General features: G+C 43.2%; 1 protein-coding gene across 1 annotated transcript in view; it reads right to left on the bottom strand.

The window, feature by feature from the left end:
- The window catches only part of SGCB (sarcoglycan beta), a 29,812-nt gene extending 17,814 nt beyond the window's left edge, over positions 1-11,998 (bottom strand). The window contains exons 1-2 of the mRNA XM_061145986.1: positions 11,933-11,998; positions 1,779-1,988 (exon numbers count right to left, since the gene is read on the bottom strand). Coding sequence (XP_061001969.1) covers positions 1,779-1,988; positions 11,933-11,968 — 246 coding nt within the window. The 5' untranslated portion in view covers positions 11,969-11,998. The remainder of the gene's footprint in view (positions 1-1,778; positions 1,989-11,932) is intronic.
- Between the last annotated feature and the right edge of the window lie 7,077 nt (positions 11,999-19,075).

Here is a 19,075-nt window from a genome sequence, read left to right as displayed (position 1 = left end):
GGCTTAAAATATTCAGTAAACTATGCTGTAAACAAGTGTGCAGTTATCCAGACTTGGTTGTTCCACTTATAGAGCCCAGTCACAGAAGATTTGCATAATTCTTAGGGTCCTAGGATTTTCCAAATGGCAAATAAGTGCAGGATGCAACTTAGAGTCACTGGCTGTCTCAGCCCCTGACAGGAGAATCAGCCTGTCCTCTGAGGCTTTGAAGCCAGGCATTGGCTTCTCCTCTCTAGCTACAAAAGTCTTAGATGGCATCTTCTTCCATATAAGGCTGTTTTGTCTGCATTGATAATTTGTCATTTAGGGAAGTCACCTTCAGTAATGATCTTAGCTAGGTCTTCTGGATAACTAGTTGCAGCCTCTGTATCAGCACAGGTTATTTCACCTTGTACTTTCATGTAATGGAGAGCCTTTTTTCTTAAATACCATGAACCGACATCCATTAGCTTCAAACTTCTGCAGCTTCCTCACCTCTCTCAGCCTTCATAGAATTGAAGGCTGTTGGTTACTCTGGATTTGGCTTTGACTTAAGGGAGTTTTGTGGCTGGTTTGATCTTCTACCCAGACAAGTAAAACTCTTTCTGTATCAGCAATAAAACAGTTTTGTTTTCTCACCACTCATGTGTTCTCTAGAAAAGGAATTAAGTTTATTGCCGTTGTTGCGCCGCACAGCTTGTAAGATCTTCATTTCTTGACCAGGGATTGAACTGGGCACTTTGGCAGTCAAAGGGTCAAATCCTAACCCAGTGAAACACCAAGGAATTCCCTAGAGCAGGACCTTCAATTGCCTTTAAGGAGCTTTTCTTTGCATTCACAACTTGTCTAAGTGTTTGGCATAAGAGACCGAGCTTTCAGCTAATCTCAGCTTGTCATGTATCTTCCTCACTAAGCTTAGTCATATCTAACTTTTGATTTAAACTGAGAGATACCTGCAATTCCGCCTTTCACTTGAACACTTAAGAGGCCATGGGAATGGCCTCTCAGGGAATGGTTCAGCCAGTAAGGAGTCTGCCTGCAGTGCAGGAGACCCAGGTTAGACCCCTGAGTCGGGAAGGTCCCCTGGAGAAGGAAATGGCAGCCCACTCCAGTACTCTTGCCTGGGAGATCCCATGGACAGAGGAGCCTGACAAGAGTCAGACATGACCGAGTGACTTCACTTCACTTCACTTTGAATAGAGGGAGAGAAAGAGTGAAAGGGGGAAGGGCTAGTGGATGGAGCCATCAGAATGCAAACAACATTTATCAATTAAATTCACCATCTTTTATGGATGTGGATAGTGGGAACCCCACACAATTACAATGGTAATATTAAAGATCACTGTTCAGAGAACACCATAAGAAATATAATAGTGAGAAAAACTCTGAGATATAGTGAAAACTCCTGAGCTGTGACAAGGAGACTGAAGTGAGCAGATGCTGCTGGAAAAATGGCACTAACAGGCATGCCTGGGACAAGGCTGCCACAAACCTTCACTCTGTAAAACATGTAGTAAAGGCAAAGTACAGTAAAGCTACATGCCAAAAAACAAGTCGTGTCTGACTCCTGGCAACCCCATGGACTGTAGCCCACCAGGCTCCTCTGTCCATGGAACACTCAAGGCAAGAATACTGGAGTGGGCTGCCATCTCCTTCTCCAGGGGATCTTCCCAACTGAGGGACGGACTAAACCTGGGTCTCCCACACTGCAGGCAGACTCTTTACCATGATTCCACTAAAAAGAGAAGAAAAATTCCTCATGCTAATTAAGAAAACAATACTCCGTGCTAAATACTCACAATTAAATTGATGACAGCCAGGATAAACAGGAGGATAATCACACAGATGGCTAAATTGCCCTTTCTTCCTCTCAGTCCTGTTTTATGGAGGCGATCTTCATCAATTGGAATATAGCCGGCTTTAAAGTTACTGTTGTGCTCTTTATTGACATTCCTTCTCTCAACAGCCTTCTCACGCATGGACTTCTTCACAGGACCATTGGAACTTTGCTAAAAACAAAACACAACACAATGGAGTAGCTATACCCTCTGTTTTGGATGCATTATTTGTTAGGTGCAAATTCTTAAGGAAAGAAAGCTAAATTGGTTAGTGATACATTTTCTACTAATAAACCTCAAGTCATGTTGCACTAGGGCTTCCTAGGTGATGCTAGTGGCAAAGAACCCACCTGCCAATGCAGGAGACGGTTTGATCCCTGGGTTGGAAAGATCCTCTGGAGGAGGGCGTGGCAACCCACTCTATCTAGCATTCTTGTCTGGAGAATCCCCACGGACAGAGCCTGGCGGGCTACAGTTCAAAGGCTTGCAAAGAGCTGGACAAGACTGAAGTGCCTTAGCATGCATGTACACACATGTTGAGTTGCAGGCTCCAAGCGGGGACACAACTGTACTGAGAAGGGTTGGAGGTAACAGTCTGATAACAGACTTCCACTCTGAATAGTCCTGCTTTGAATAGTCCTACCTGGAATCAAGATTGCCGGGAGAAACATTAATAACCTCAGATATGCAGATGACACCACCCTTATGGCAGAAAGTGAAGAGGAACTAAAAAGCCTCTTGATGAAAGTGAAAGAGGAGAGTGAAAAAGTTGGCTTAAAGTTCAACATTCAGAAACCGTACTGATTAACATTTGTTGTTCAGTCACTGAGTCGTGTCCAGCTCTTTTGAGATCCTGTGAACTATAGCCCACGAGGCTCCTCTGTTCATAAGACTGCCCAGGCAAGAATACTGGAGTGGATTGCCATTTCTCCAGGGGATCTTCCCGAGCCCGGGATCTTCCCGAGTCTCCGGCACTGACAGGCAGAGGCAGCAGGGAAGCCCACGGGCGACATTAAGTCACCATAAAGCAACCACTGTGCTGCTGACACTGCTGGGGAAAATATCAACCACCTCAGAGATGCAGGCGATGCCACTCTAATGGCAGAAAGCGAAGAGGAAGTAAAGAGTCTCTTGATGAGGGTTGAAGAGATGAGTGAAAAAGCTGGCTTAAAATTCAGCATTCAAAAAACTAAGATCAAGGGATCTGGTCCCATCACTTCATGGCAAATAGATGGGGAAAAAGGGGAAACAGTGACAGATTTTATTTTCTTGGGCTCCAAACTCACTGTGGTGACAGCAGCCAGGAAATTAAAAGACGCTTGCTTTTTGGAAGAAAAGCTATGACAAACCTAGACAGCGTATTAAAAAGCAGAGACATCACTTCACCGACAAAGGTCCATATAGTCAAAGGTATGGTTTTCCTGTCTTCCCTTCTGGCTCAGCTGGTAAAGAATCTGCCTGCAATGCGGGAGACCTGGGTTCAATTCCTGGGTTGCGAAGATCCCCTGGAGAAGGGAAAGGCTACCCACTCCAGTATTCTGGCCTAGTTAGAACTGGACATGGAACAACAGACTGGTTCCAAATAGGGAAAGAAGCACATCAAGGCTGTATATTGTCACCCTGCTTATTTAACTTATATGCAGAGTACATCATGAGAAATGCTGGGCTGGATGAAGCACATGCTGGAATCAAGATTGCCAGGAGAAATATCAATAACCTCAGACATGCAGATGACACAACCCTTATGGCAGAAAGCGAAGAACTAAGGAGCCTCTTGATGAAAGAGAAAGAGGAGAGTGAAAAAGTTGGCTTAAAGCTGAACATTCAGAAAACTAAGATCATGGCATCTGGTCCCATCACTTCAGCTCAAATAGATGGGTAAACAGTAGAAACAGTGAGAGACTTTATTTTTGGAGACTCCAAAATCACTGCAGATGGTGACTGGAGCCATGAAATTAAAAGACACTTGCTCCTTGGAAGGAAAGTTATGACCAACCTAGACAGCATGTTAAAAAGCAGAGACATTACTTTGCCAACAAAGGCCTGTCTAGTCAAGGGTATGGTTTTTCCAGTGGTCATGTATGGATGTGAGAGTTGGACCAGAAAGAAAGCTGAGTGCCGAAGAATTGATGCTTTTGAACTGTGGTGTTGAAGAAGACTCTTCAGAGTCCCTTGGACTGCAAGGAGATCCAACCATTTCCTAAAGGAAATGAGTCCTGAATATTCATTGAAAGGACTGATGCTGAAGCTGAAACTCCGATACTCTGGCCACCTGATGTGAAGAACTGATTCATCTGAAAAGACCCTGATGCTGGGAAAGATTGAAGGAGGGTAGAGAAGGGGACGAAAGAGGATGACATGGCTGGATGGCATCACCGACTCAATGGATGTGGGGTTTTTTTTTTCCCATTTATTTTTATTAGTTGGAGACTAATTACTTTACAATATTGTAGTGGTTTTTGTCATACATTGACATGAATCAGCCATGGATTTACATGTATTCCCCATCCTGATCCCCCCTCCCACCTCCCTCTCTACCCGTTCCCTCTGGGTCTTCCCAGTGCACCAGGCCCGAGCACTTGTCTCATGCATCCCACCTGGGCTGGTGATCTGTTTCACCATAGATAATATGCATGTTTCGATGCTGTTCTCTCAAAACATCCCACCCTCGCCTTCTCCCACAGAGTCCAAAAGTCTGTTCTGTACATCTGTGTCTCTTTTTCTGTCTTGCATACAGGGTTATTGTTACCATCTTTCTAAATTCCATATATATGTGTTAGTATGCTGTAATGTTCTTTATCTTTCTGGCTTACTTCACTCTGTATAATGGGCTCCAGTTTCATCCATCTCATTAGAACTGATTCAAATGAATTCTTTTTAACAGCTGAGTAATATTCCATGGTGTATATGTACCACAGCTTCCTTATCCATTCATCTGCTGATGGGCATCTAGGTTGCTTCCATATCCTGGCTATTATAAACAGTACTGCGATGAACACTGGGGTGCACGTGTCTCTTTCAGATCTGGTTTCCTTGGTGTGTATGCCCAGAAGTAGGATTGCTGGGTCATATGGCAGTTCTATTTCCAGTTTTTTAAGAAATCTCCACACTGTTCTCCATAGCGGCTGTACTAGTTTGCATTCCCACCAACAGTGCAAGAGGGTTCCCTTTTGTCCACACCCTCTCCAGCATTTATTGCTTATAGACTTTTGGATAGCAGCCATCCTGACTGGTGTGTAATGGTACCTCATCGTGGTTTGTTTTTTTTTTCTTTTTTTTTTTCATTGTGGTTTTGATTTGCATTTCTCTGATAATGAGTGATGTTGAGCATCTTTTCATGTGTTTGTTAGCCATCTGTAAGTCTTCTTTGGAGAAATGTCTATTTAGTTCTTTGGCCCATTTTTTGATTGGGTCATTTATTTTTCTGGAATTGAGCTGCAGGAGCTGCTTGTATATTTTTGAGATTAATCCTTTGTTGCTTTGTTTGCTATTATTTTCTCCCAATCTGAGGGCTGTCTTTTCACCTTGCTTATAGTTTCCTTTGTTGTGCAAAAGCTTTTAAGTTTCATTAGGTCCCATTTGTTTATTTTTGCTTTTATTTCCAATATTCTGGGAGGTGGGTCATGGAGGATCCTGCTGTGATTTATGTCGGAGAGGGTTTTGCCTATGTTCTCCTCTAGGAGTTTTATAGTTTCTGGTCTTACGTTTAGATCTTTAATCCATTTTGAGTTTATTTTTGTGTATGGTGTTAGAAAGTGTTCTAGTTTCATTCTTTTACAAGTGGTTGACCAGTTTTCCCAGCACCACTTGTTAAAGAGGTTGTCTTTTTTCCATTGTATATCCTTGCCTCCTTTGTTGAAGATAAGGTGAATGGACGTGAATTTGAGTCAACTCCGGGACTTGGTGAAGGACAGGGAGGCCTGGTGTGCTGCGGTCCATGGGGTCTCGAGAGAGTGAGACACAACTTGGCAGCTGAACAACAACAACAAGGCACTCAATGATGTTTTACTGAAATGAGTGCGTTTGATAATTTTAGATGTCAGAGATTCCTTCAGACTTAATTTCTCTAGATTTTCCCCTACAAACCCACAGCTTGTTCTCTTTGGGGTTCTCAGTCATTTTGAAGAGTATAAAGAGAACCTGAGACCAAAAAATTTGAGAACCTCTGACTATGGTTGAATGACATTGTAGGTGATTATTTGGTATATCATGAACATAAAAGGAAGGAGTAGAAATGCTTACTGTCCAACTTTCATATTTTTTAGAGCTTTGAGAAAATTAACTTATTGAATAAGCATTTTTTAAGTCCTTTAGGCTTTAACATTAACCCCATACATAGGAATACAAAAGAAATACAGGACAAGATCGTTATCCTCCGGGTATTACAAACGTGATTTGGGTACCCAAAGCTAGCATACACATAGTTAGCAATGCAATAACGTATTCTGTGTGCTCCGATGCCAAGATCACCAGTGCAGACAATACATGCTGTGGAGCTCATGGGAGAAGAGACAGCATGGCTTGGAGGTGTCAGGGAAGCCAGAAGGAACAGGTGGGTCAGATCTGGCAATGCAGGCCGGATCAAGGTGCAGAGGAGGACAGGCTGTGGAAGTTTGGGGACACCTGTGAACAAAGTCTAGTCTTTACATCTGTTTATTTGTGAGTAACCCGAGGTCCCTGAATATGAACGGTATATGTTTCAGGATGCTAAATGTGTGAGTATTTGCAGGAGACACAGGAAAGAGGAGAATATTAGCAAGTAGGCTGCTGGAATGTTGTCAGAAGGGAGACCCAAGGTATTGAGGGCCTAAAACAGGTGGGATGAAAAAGGAGAGATTAAAAATACACTTCAAGAGAAGAATTAAGTGAATCTGAAGCCACTCACGTTTACTGAATGGTGACTACTTAAACATGGGGAGTGAGGCAGGGGGCTCTTACATACGCTGCTTTTGAGCTGAGTGAGAGACCATCACATGCCTCGAAGGTGATAAGGGTGGACGAGGTGTTAGCTCAGTCAGGACCTGAGATTCGAATTGGAGAGTCTTCAGCTTCAAAGTAAATTAAATCTATGAGACTAATATCAGTCTACTGTAAGAAAACAACATGAAGCAGTGGTCCCCAACCCTTTTTGTGGCACCAGGGATCAGTATCATGGAAGACAATTTTTCTACAGACTGGGGTGTAGGGGGATGGATTTGGGATGATTCAAGGGCATTACATTTATTGTGCATTTATTTCTATTATTATTCCATCAGCTACACCTCAGATCGTCAGGCACTGGGTCCCGGAAGTCAGGGAACCCTGTACAGAGCAAAAGAACAAAGAGCCAAGGAAGTACTCTTGGAAAACTTTGTGCAGGAACAATGGAAAATGAGAAATACAAGAAACCTAAGGATGTGCAGCATTGCTGAACTCAATATGGTAAGAATCGCCTCTGTGATTTTCAAACTCTGGGTAGCAAACTGGTAAGTACAAACAGTCCTGAAAAGATGCCAGCAAGTGTACATTTATTTTCATTAAGAGAGAAGACTGTAAGTAAAGAATTATGTACAGTCAGAGGAAAACTGTGCTTGTTCTTGTTGTTAGGGTCTTTCTGTCCCTTCCCTCCAACCATTTGTAGGAAGACTCACATGTTTGATGGCAGAGGGAAACATGCCAAGAAGGACAAAGACCAGATACCTCAGAGTAGGGCAGAGTAATGAGGGAAATAAGATCCTCCAAGAGACAGGAAAGAAAGTGAATGTACAGGAAAGTCTTAAAGGTGGGCTCCCACTTCATTCAAATGGTTCACACCAGGAAGAGAAACCATTTCTATTTTTCCTCGGGGTGTAAAAGGCAAGGTCATCTCTCAATAAAGAGCGGACAGGGAAGCTGGAATCTTACTGTGGTTGCAGGGATAGCAGGCTGGTTGAGGGCTTATGGAAAACAGAAAAAGACAAGGATAATCATTGTGGGTTATGTGGCAAACAAAATTTTTTAAACTCCACCAAGTGGTAAGAGTAAGCGTCTTTTAATTTCATGGCTGCAATCACCATCTGCAGTGATTTTGGAGCCCAGAAAAATAAAGTCTGACACTGTTTCCACTGTTTCCTCATCTATTTGAGCTGAAGTGATGGGATTGGATGCCATGATCTTAGTTTTCTGAATGTTGAGCTTTAAGCCAACTTTTTCACTCTCCTCTTTCTCTTTCATCAAGAGGCTCTTTAGTTCTTCTTCACTTTCTGCCATAAGGGTGGTGTCATCTGCATAGCTGAGGTTATTGTATTTCTCCTGGCAATCTTGATTCCAGCTTGTGCTTCCTCCAGCCCAGCGTTTCTCATGATGTACTCTGCATATAAGTTAAATAAGCAGGGTGACAATATACAGCCTTGACGTACTCTTTTTTCTATTTGGAACCAGTCTGTTGTTCCATGTCCAGTACTAACTGTTGCTTCCTGACCTGCATACAGGTTTCTCAAGAGGCAGGTCAGGTGGTCTGGTATTCCCATCTCTTTCAGAATTTTCCACAGTTTATTGTGATCTACACAGTTAAAGGCTTTGGCATAGTCAATAAAGCAGAAATAGATGCTCCAAAATCACTGCAGATGGTGATTGCAGCCATGAAATTAAAAGACGCTTACTCCTTGGAAGGAAAGCTATGACAAACCTAGACAGCATATTAAAAAGCAGACACATTACTCTGTCAACAAAGGTCCATCTAGTCCAGGCTATGGTTTTTCCAGTGGTCATGTATGGATGTGAGAGTTGGACTAGAAAGCTAGCTGAGCGCCGAAGAATTGATGCTGTTGAACTGTGGTGTTGGAGAAGACTCTTGAGAGTCCCTTGGACTGCAAGGAGATCCAACCAGTCCATCCTAAAGGAGATCAGTCCTGGGTGTTCATTGGAAGGACTGATGCTGAAGTTGAAACTCGAATACTTTGGCCACCTGATGCGAAGAGCTGACTCATTTGAAAAGACCCTGATGCTGGGAAAGATTGAGGGCAGGAGGAGAACAGGACGACAGAGGATGAGATGGTTGGATGGCATCACCAACTCAATGGACATGGGTTTGGGTGGACTCCGGAAGCTGGTGAAGGATAGGGAGGCCTGGTGTGCTGCGGTTCATGGGGTCGCAGTCGGACACGACCGAGCGACTGAACTGAACTGAAGCAGTAAGAAAGGCTTTGTAGAAGATCACTCAATCTATTCAACAGGTTTAACACAAAACAAGTTGCTGAAAAAAGTCGTGTAGGTTGTGTATGCACATGAGGTGCAGAAGCTATGAGGGTGCGTCGTTGTTGCAAACATTTTAGAGTTGAATTTGTATTTTGGTAGTTTTTCGGCCAAAGGAAATAGAATATCTTAGGGAAAGTGAGCTTGCTTCTAATTTTCACAGATCCAGTATAGAGTTATGACAGTGATGTCAGATGGGCAATTTAGAAATCTTAGCCAGAGTGTGAATACAGGTCTACACAAGAGACAGGGCAAATCTTACCTTCCTGGGATGAATTCTTTACTTTTCTCTGTCAATTCATGTATATCAGTATATTTCATTCTTTGCACTTGCCATTTACAGACGAGTTACTATATGCCAGATGTTCCAGACTACCAAGATGTGCAAGGCACAGCACCTACTTTCAACAAACTTACTTACAGGCCAGCAGAGTAGATAGATGGAGCCACTAGCAATTACAGTTCAACATGGCAAGTGCAGTTGTAAAGCAATGAAACTGAAAGAGTGCATAAGAGGAATACCCTTTGACTCATCAAGTAAGCTCATCAGTTGAATATTCTTCAAAAAAGCTGGGGCTTCAGTTGGACATTGAAGGACAAACAGAAGTTAGCCAAGTAAAGTACAGAGAAAGGCATTCCAGGCAGAGGAAACATCATGAAACTGAGTAGAGGTCATCTTGTACAAACTAACATCGGTAATTTTACATGGATGGTGGAGAAGATGAGTATACGAATGGACAAAATGAGAAATGCGATGTAGTTGTGCTTGCATGCTAAGTCACTTTAGTCATGTCTGACTCTTTGCAACCCTATGGACTGAACCCCGCCAGGCCCCTCTGTTCATGGGATTCTCCAGGCAAGAATACTGGAGTGGGTTGCCATGCCCTCCTCCAGGGGATCTTCCCCACCCAGGGATTAAACCTGGGTCTCCTGCTTTGCAGGCAGATTCCTTACCACTGAGCCATTGGGAAGCCCCAAGATGTGGTTAGGGATCAACAAATGAGTAGATATAAGTACCACATCAAGAATGAGAGACTCTATTCTGAAGGAAATGGGGATTTAAAATAGGTTAGTGATACAGATTTGCATGATAGCAAAATTAAACCAAAAAGAGTTGAACGGGAATAGATGAGTTTAGAGATGGAGATATCAACAGCAGGTTTCCTTAACAGTTCAAATGAGGGCTTGACTGAATTTTGACACTGCGCATCAAGATTCGGGAGAGGCCTTAAGAGGTAGAACTGAATGGACCTAGTGATTGGATGTGAGTGTGAGTTAGGGGGATCTAATATGACCCCCAAGTAGGGCCTGATACATAATTTGTGGGGTCTAGAGCAAAAAGAAAACGTGAGGTTCTCTGTTCAAGTACCAAGCCTGAGAGAGCAGAGTATTAACCCAGAGGTGGGTCCATTCTGAGCTCCCTTGAGCCAGTCCTGCTCCCAAGTCTGTGGCAAGGTGAACCAACTGAATTAATGGTTGTAGCCCTTTTAATGGTGAGCGTGATGCACCATTCACCATTAAAAATTTCTGAGTTTGGGGTGCCTGTGGAAAATTCAGTTAAATTCCAACTGGAGACATAAATACCTAACTCTGAAGTGGAGAATAAGGGATGGATCAGATTGCCCAGTCTATGTGTAAAGCAAGAATAGAAACTAGGTGGAACTTCAAGAGTATCAACAGGTGATGCAGATGAAAAAAGAACCCCCTAAAACAGGCGCTGATAATTCAGGAGGGAAATCACAAAAGCAAGGGACAATTTCAATCTCAACAACTCAAGAAGCTTTGTCTCCTTTCAATTTCACTCATTCCTTTACATTTTATTGTTAGGTCCTGTAGCTTGCCTACCATCTTTAGCTGATTTTTCTGCTTTTATCTGGCAGTTTGGCTTTAACTTTGAAGGCAGATGTCATGTCTTTTATTTTTCACGGCGCTCAGCATGACTGTTCCAGTGATATCTACCTACTCTGTCTCTAAAGGCAATTAATTACTTAAGAAAATCTTTCCAGACAAGATTTTTCTGAAAACAGAATGCTGGCTACTTGGCTCATTTATTTTTTTCAACAATGCTGAAGAATGAGACTTTTCCAAAGAAACTATCCTACCAGTTTCTTTTTTAAGGAAGATAATAACTAAGGCGGGGGGAAGCGACTATCAAAATTATTTTTATTATAACAAATCACTCTAGTAATTACAGGTGTAGGTGTGTGTGTGTGTGTGAGTAAATGTGTGCATAATGTATAGCCTGCTTTTTGGGAAGAAAATAGCCTTTTAAACTATTCTAAGTTACAACTTTACAATGCAGATTAGGAAATACTTGATAAAGCATTTATTAAAAATGATTTTAAACCAACTGGGTAGGAGACAGTCTTATACTGACTGGTGCCTTAGTCTCCAGAACCAAAGCGGGAGGAGAAACGTGGCTGTCAGCCTAGGGGGACGGCACACAAGAAGTGGCCGCAAGCTGATACCCAACAACAGCTGACTGTTTCTTGGCTGCTATCAGCGGAGGCTGGCGGCTCGTTGGCTGGGGCTATTTTTACCCGCCTCTTCGCTGGCCACGGAGCAGAACATGTCCCCGGTACGTCCTGGCGGAGGCTCCCGGCTGGCACGACCCCATCCCGGGCCTCCAGGACAGCGCCCCTCCTGACCCCGCCGAGGGACAGCCAGGCCAGGCCGGGAGCCCGCGGCTGGCTCCCCCTTATCCGCCCCGGAGCCCCTGCCCGGGGTCCCGCCCGGCCTTCGCCAGCAACCCGGGCTGCGGACAGCTCCTCCCGCCCAGCCCCGCCCCGCGGAGCCCGCCCTCGCGCCCCGGTCCCCGCCTGCCGGTCCTACGGAGGACCTCACCGGCAGGACCCCGGCCTCCCCCGGCCCTCCAGCCCCCGGCTGCGGCGGGGCTCACAGACCTGCTCCGCGGCCGCCGTCGCCGCCGCCGCCGCCATCTTCCCGCGCCCGCCGGCTCCGCCGCCCTCCCGGCCGCCTCCGCACTCGCGCGCCTGCGCTTGCGCGCTGGAGGGGCGGGAGGGGCGGGAGGGGCGGGAGGGGGGCCCGCCGCTCCTCGCTCCGCCCCCCATCTCCGACCCCGCCCCGCCCGGGCCGCTGCGGCCAGCTGCCCTGCTCCCGGCGCCCAGGCAGTGGCCTCCGGGAGCGTTTTCTCGCGCACCGGGATTCCGTTCGACCTCGGGCCGCCTCTGGATTCTTCCAAAAGGGCGCCCTCAAAATACAAAGGACCCCTCTCCCTTCCCCTCCATTCCCCAGCAAGGAGTGGGGGGCGGTGCTGGTACCATCCCGAGGGCTCCTTGCTTCACGAGTCGGGGTCTCCCTGGCTGGATGGGAAGGGCGCATTTGCAGAGTAATGTGGACGACGGAGGAGGTGGTGACAACGTGGACGGAAGTTAACAAGTTGCTGACAGGCAGCTAAAATCTTGAAAACCGAATGTCCTAAAAGAGGACAGTCACTTCGGGGATGCTTCTTAGTTTTGGCGGGCCTGTGAAGGCTGATGCTTTTTTTCCTGTGGTTTTGGAGGTGGGTTGAAGATAGTGTGGATGTATCTCCTGGGGAATCCAATTTAACAGATGTTTACTGCACACCAGGAAGGCATTCAGATATACAAGTAACTCGAGTACACATTCCTTGTTCCCTGTGGAGTCAATATAATCCAATAATCCTCTTAGTTAAAAAAAAAAAAAAAAAAAAGAGGGCAGTGGTGACCAAGGTGTGATAACTATTCCTCAGATGTGGAGTCAATATAATCCAATAATCCTCTTAGTTAAAAAAAAAAAAAAAAAAGAGGGCAGTGGTGACCAAGGTGTGATAACTATTCCTCAGGTAGCTGAAACTTCTCCTAAGCATCTTGGGGCCCCAGGCCTGCCTAACTCAACAGGAACACCAAAGAGACCTGCTGGCCAAATTTTTCCTTCTCTAGGAACTAAGTCAGTTTTGCTTTTTGATGACTGGAGCTGATGTTTCTCTCTCCGCGTACTTTACATCAGGGGATTGCCGAGAAATTGTAGTTAGAAGATTCGGCTCTCTCACCTGGTAAATCCTTTATAATCTTGCCCGTCTCTCCTCTAGTTTTGGCTAAGATCAGTACCTAGCTGGTCATCAAGTTCTGCAAATGCTTTCCAAATGCTGGACCCAATTGACTTGCATCTCTAGGCTGACTCCTGCCTGTATCTCTAGGACAAGCTTCATCTTAAGCAGAAAGACTGTTACAGCTCAATGCTTTGGGGAGTTAGCAGTAAGCCTCTGATAATAGTCTGGCTGTGGTCCCAATAATACACTCAGATAACTGGGCTTTTGACTGATCCTTAATTCCTATCCCTAATTCTAGTCCTGTAGTCCTTACTTCCTATGCTTTGCTTCTTTTCCTTCTGCTTGAAAAGTCCTTCTCTTTTTCTCTGTCAAGCACACTCTTATTCATCCTTCAAAAATCCATTCAAATGTCATGTTCTCTTTGAGCCTTCCTACCTGCCTGGGCAGTTTTAGCTGGTCTGTCCCTTAATTCTGCTCCTAGTCTTCTACACGAATTTCAGATTGCATTGTATTCTGTTTACCTGTCTTAAGATCATCTAAAAAATGGGGCGCTCTGTCTGGAAGATCTGTCTCTTACTCATCCTTTTATCTCCAATGCTTAAGACAGTAATGAAACTTAATAAATATCTTAGAAGTCTGTAATACCCCAGTTTCTAAGACTAGCAGCCCTGCCTTGGTTTTGCCAACCTGTCTCATACATAGAGACAAAGTGCCTTGGCAATACCACCAGTAAAAACTAAATTTAATCACATGCAATTGGGTCAGCAAAAGCTAAAAGATTTTCTTCAAATAGTAATAGAGGCCCTGACCCAAAGGACTAACATGGACAGCTGTAGGATAAGAATAGCATGGCACACACAGAAGAGGACTGGGGCGCCTAAAAAGAAGCCTGACGAGAGCAGAACAGATTATGCCTTTAGCCACATTTGCTGAGGGTTTGCAGCTGTCCCCAGTGGAAATTATGATGAGGATCCCACTGTATATCCTTGGAGCTCCCTGCATACACGCCTCTTACATACAAGCATCAGAAAACACACACAACTCTTGCTATACTGAGGGGTTTGGTTGCTCTTTTGTTGGCTTCATAAAATCTTAATTAAAAATCTCTCCCGCTATCTGATGCAGGTAAAATTCAAAGTGGACAAAAGTAAGAAGTTTCAGAAAGCCTATTCCATCCAGATGTTTGACTCATTACACTTCTCTAGGAAAAAAGGCTCCTGGCTGGGTGGTAGAATTATGATGTTTTAAGAACAACCAACTGGCTGTTAAATTTGCTTTCCTACCTCTATGGGGTTATGACCTCAGATATAAAGCAGCCAATCATCTCCTTCCTGCCTTCTTTCCTTCTTTGCTTTCCTTTCTTCTTTCTTTTACTTCTTTCTCTTTTTGTTAACAGTTTAACAAACATTTATAGAGGGCTTAGAATGTGCCACTTGCTGTGCTGAGGATATTAAACTAAACAGACCTTTGCCCTTTTCTTTAAGAAACTCACAAGCTTATATAGGATGCAGACAAATAAGTTTAACATAGTAGGGTAACAATATCAACATTTCTAAAGTTAGAGAGACAAAGCACAAAGAAGAGAGTAATGAGCTTTGTGGGGGTGGGGGAGTTAGGAAGATTTTGTCAGTTTGAGCTGAGTTTAAATTTATTAAAAATGCAACTTTGGAGAAATCCCGTGTTTATTTCCTGGAGGTTAGCTCTATTAGTTATTTCAGCAAGCCTGCAGAGTAAATTGTATGCCAAAAAGAGGTTCAACTTTTGCTGATTGGCTAATGCTCTCAGAATCAAGGCCTGACCTCAACTGAATTGTGAACCAGAAATTGAGACAACAAGCAAGATTTGCTCAATCTCAACCATAACTCTGTTAAAAAAAAAAAAGGAAAAACGTTAATGTCAGAACTTCAAGAGCTGTTAGACCTCATCAAGTCCATGTTTTTCATTATATAGATGGAAGAAAAGTGAGGCTCAGAATGATTAAAGACTTATGTAAAGTCATGAGAAACCACTAACTGGAAGAGTGTGAGATAAAACAAGAGTATCCATGTCTAAAATTTATTCTTTCAACTTCTCTAAGATAATCTGATAGTGTACCAGAAAGAAAGATTTGATTTTTCTTTTATTCCCAAATAAATGCCTACTTGATAATATCCTGAAATAAATAGGAACAAAATAGAGCATCAAAAGATTCTTCAAATAGAACCTTTACTTATCTATTTCCTTACCTGGTAGTTCAGGCTTCCCTTGTGGCTCAGCTGGTAAAGAAACTGCCTGCAATGCCGGAGACCTGGGTTTGATCCCTGGGTTGGGAAGATACCCTGGAGAAGGGAACAGCAACCCACTCCAATATTCTGGCCTGGAGAATTCCATGGACTGTATAGTTCATGGGGTCACAGAGTCGGACATGACTGACTTTCCCTTTCACTTTTCCCTGGTGGCTCAGACGGTAAAGAATCTGCCTGCAGTGTGGAAGACTCAGGTTTGATCCCTGGGTTGGGAAGTTTCTCTGGGGAAGGAAATGGCTACCCACTCCAGTATTCTTGCCTGGAGAATCCCATGGACAGAGGAGCCTGGCGGGCTACAGTCCACGGGGTCTCAAAGAGTCAGACACGACTGAGGGACTCTTAACACTTCCTTTATCCTATATATATATATATCTCATATATATATATATATATATATATATATATATAGACTTTAAAAACAGAATCTCAACCTTGTTGAGTGCATGCTTATAGTTTTAAGCATGTGGATTCTTCTTTAATCAGCAACATCTACTGTTTGCATTCCAGGCTCTAACTCTCTCTTAAATTGATTGCCATCCTGCGCCCATCAAAAGTGCTAAGGAAGGGATCATCATTAAGGGCACTTATGAGGATATCTACTTATTCCTACAGGTATGGAAGTTCTAAGCTTGTATCAAGTAACATCACCAGAGAGCAAAGAAATGGGGTGTCAATTGTTTGGCCCTCTCTTTGATGGCATGTGTTCTAGTGTTACCCCCATTGGCATTGATCAAAGGTGAGAGCAAGAAAGATTGTTTCTGTATTTTCTTTACAAAGGGGAGGTTATTAAGGACACATTCATCTGTTATTCTATACCCTTTGGAAAGGAATAAACATATTTAAGAACTGGTACCAAAAAATGTGCTTTCATTCAAAGAATTGGTATGTGTACTTTAAAAATCAAATGGTAATCATACCATCCATTTTCCTTTTTTTTTCTTGACTGCCACAAAGCCCCAAAATAAATGTAAAATAAGGCTCAATATTAGTACACAGGCTTAAACTGGGGGCATATTTGTTTTTTTCACTAATTTTTTTCTAAATCCAACAAAGATGTTTTCTACAAACTTTTTACTATAAGCGATCTGAGATTCTCTTTTGGAAGTTTTAAGGGGATAAATAATGAATAAGTATGTAAAACATTTCCTTTGAGTACTTGAGAGTTATGCTTGTTACTAGTAAGCATCAAGTTCTTGCTATGGACAACCATGTCCCAGAGCTCTATGGAAACTAATGGGTGCATGAAATGACCGGGAAACCTGAAGGGTCTTGAATCTAGTTGTGATGGTCAAGTATTGTAAAGATAAGGTCAGGTAGCATATTCTAAAGTGATTTCAGACTCATTCTATCCTAAGACTCCATATGTCTATTAAATGAGTAATATGAACATTTGGTCAAAGCATATTCTATTTTGAGTTGGCTTAAATATTGATATCTTGAGTAACATTTTTCTGAAGGTGGTCAAGTTTTTGGATAGCTGTTTCTGAGTAAGTTTTCATAAAAGCAGTTTGTGTTCATGGTGGAAATTTGAAAAATCGGAAAAGTATAAAGGAACTAATTAAAATGATCCATAATCATGCCTTGGGTTCATGTTGTATAATGTAACACAATATATATAATTTAGAGACCTGTTTTTTTCACTTAACATTATATAGTAATAATTCCTAGATACTAGCTGTTCAATAATGAGATTTCTATTGTGAAACATTCCATTGAATAATTTACTCAATCAGCAGCCCTATTGGTGCTTTATATGTTTCCAACCTACTCTTCTCTGTTTAATATTAGTACTGTGACCTATTTGTACATTTGTAGCAATAGTAATCATAGCATTTAGGAAGCAAATTTATAGCATTTGCTGTAACACGTCAAGCACTGTGTTGCACTTCACATGAATGATCTTATTTAGTCTCTAATAACACTGTGAAGTAGGAACTATAGTAAGATGATATAAGGGCTTCCTAGATGGCTCAGAATCCATCTCAGGAGATGCCGTTTGATCCCTAGGTTGAGAAGATCCCCTGGAGGAGGAAATGGGGAAAGGAAACACTATTCAGTATTCTCACCAGGACAACCCCATGAACAGAAGAGCCTGGCAGGCTGTAGTCATAAAAGAGTCCCAAAGGACTGAAGCAACTGAGCACACAGGCATGCAAGATGATCTAAACAAGGACTAGAGGTTAATTAAAGTGCAACAGCAAGGAGGAGGATTTAACCCTTAGTTTGACCTAAGCAAATATTCCAACTTGGTTTTTATTAATAAGTCAGTCAGACTGTTCAAAGATTCCAGTTACCTATAAAAATGTGCATTAAGTTAAGAAATCTATAAGATTCTCCTTCATTGCCTTCCTCATTCTTTATATTTTTTTAAAGAAAGTCAGTAATGAATATTTATTTTTTGTACTTTAGCAATTGTTATTGCACTATGATAAAATGTGTGTTCTCTTTATATTCTTTGTTTTTTCTTTTTGTTGATATATAATTAAAATAATAATACATTATGTACAACATAGTGATTCAATATTTGTATATAATGTGAAATAGTCACCACAATCAGTCTAATTAATATCTATCGCCAGACACAGTTACAAGTTTTTTTTTTTTTCTTGTGGTGAGGACTTTTATAGTCCTTATTTTGTGATCTACAGAAGATAGTAAGAACACAGACTCCAGAATGAGCCTTTCATTTTTATCAGAGGACAGTAAAACCACTAATTAAATGGAAAAAAGTGGGGTGGGGGCAAAAAGTCTTAAGTTCACCGTCAGTGGACATGTTCCATGTTCATAATTCTTAAATACCTGAAAAAAAAAGAAACTGAATTAAACTAGCTAACCGACTAGCTGAGGTCCTGCTTCCACTGGCTCTGTTTTAAAAAAGATAGATAAGGATGATTTGCAATCTGCACATCATTTGACGACATTGAAAATAAGGGTACCAAAGTGCTTAGTGATGGTTGAAATGGTTTCATTTCTTAAGTAGTCCAGACTGCCACTGTGGCTTAATATACCTTTTGAAATAGTGCCAAACTGGCTCTAAACTTGCACGAAGTCTTAATTAGAGAATTTATAATTAAATAACTTTAGAGTGGTTAATGATTCTAAAAACAGACCAAATCTTATTTAAACCTGATTGACTTTAATTTGTGAACATCCTGGAGCTAAAATCTATTTAGCTGGGCACCCACCAAATCCTAGGTGTTACAAAGGAAGAAGTAAAGTCTTGAGACGTGAAAGAATATAGGAAGGAGTCAAACAACTGCTTTCTTCACCGCCTAACCAAAAACGTCTAGAAAGAATAACCTTTGGTTTCCTAGACAAGAGGCCTCCGGCTGCCCAGCATCCCCACACTGAGGCGCCTCTCTGTCCATCAGGGTCGGGCGGCTGCCATCCGGAGTCTTAGCGTCTTCCAGCCGCCGGCCCAACCCGGAGTCTCACAGGCTTTGGGGGCTCTCGCTTTCGGCCAGCAGCAGCAGCAGCAGCAGCAGCATGAGGCTGAGCATCAGGAGCATGAGGAAGAGCGGCATGGCGCGTCCCGGCGCGGCCCCGGCCCCGCAGGCGGGTGGGGGTGGGTGGGGAGCAGGAGGGAAGCGGGCGGCGGGGCTGCGGGCCGATAGGGCGCTCGGATGGGGCTGGGCGGCGGCGCGGGCGTTGCCAGGAGACGGGCGGCGCGCGTCCCCAGCTGCGGCGCGCTCACGTCAAGGTTTGTTTAATAATCGCCCGGGTATTTA

The sequence above is a fragment of the Dama dama genome, chromosome 6 (genome assembly GCF_033118175.1).
Source record: "Dama dama isolate Ldn47 chromosome 6, ASM3311817v1, whole genome shotgun sequence".
Classification (NCBI taxonomy): Eukaryota; Metazoa; Chordata; class Mammalia; order Artiodactyla; family Cervidae; genus Dama; species Dama dama.
The sequence above is the reverse complement of the archived record's forward strand: the minus strand, read 5'-3'. Positions and strand labels throughout refer to the sequence as shown.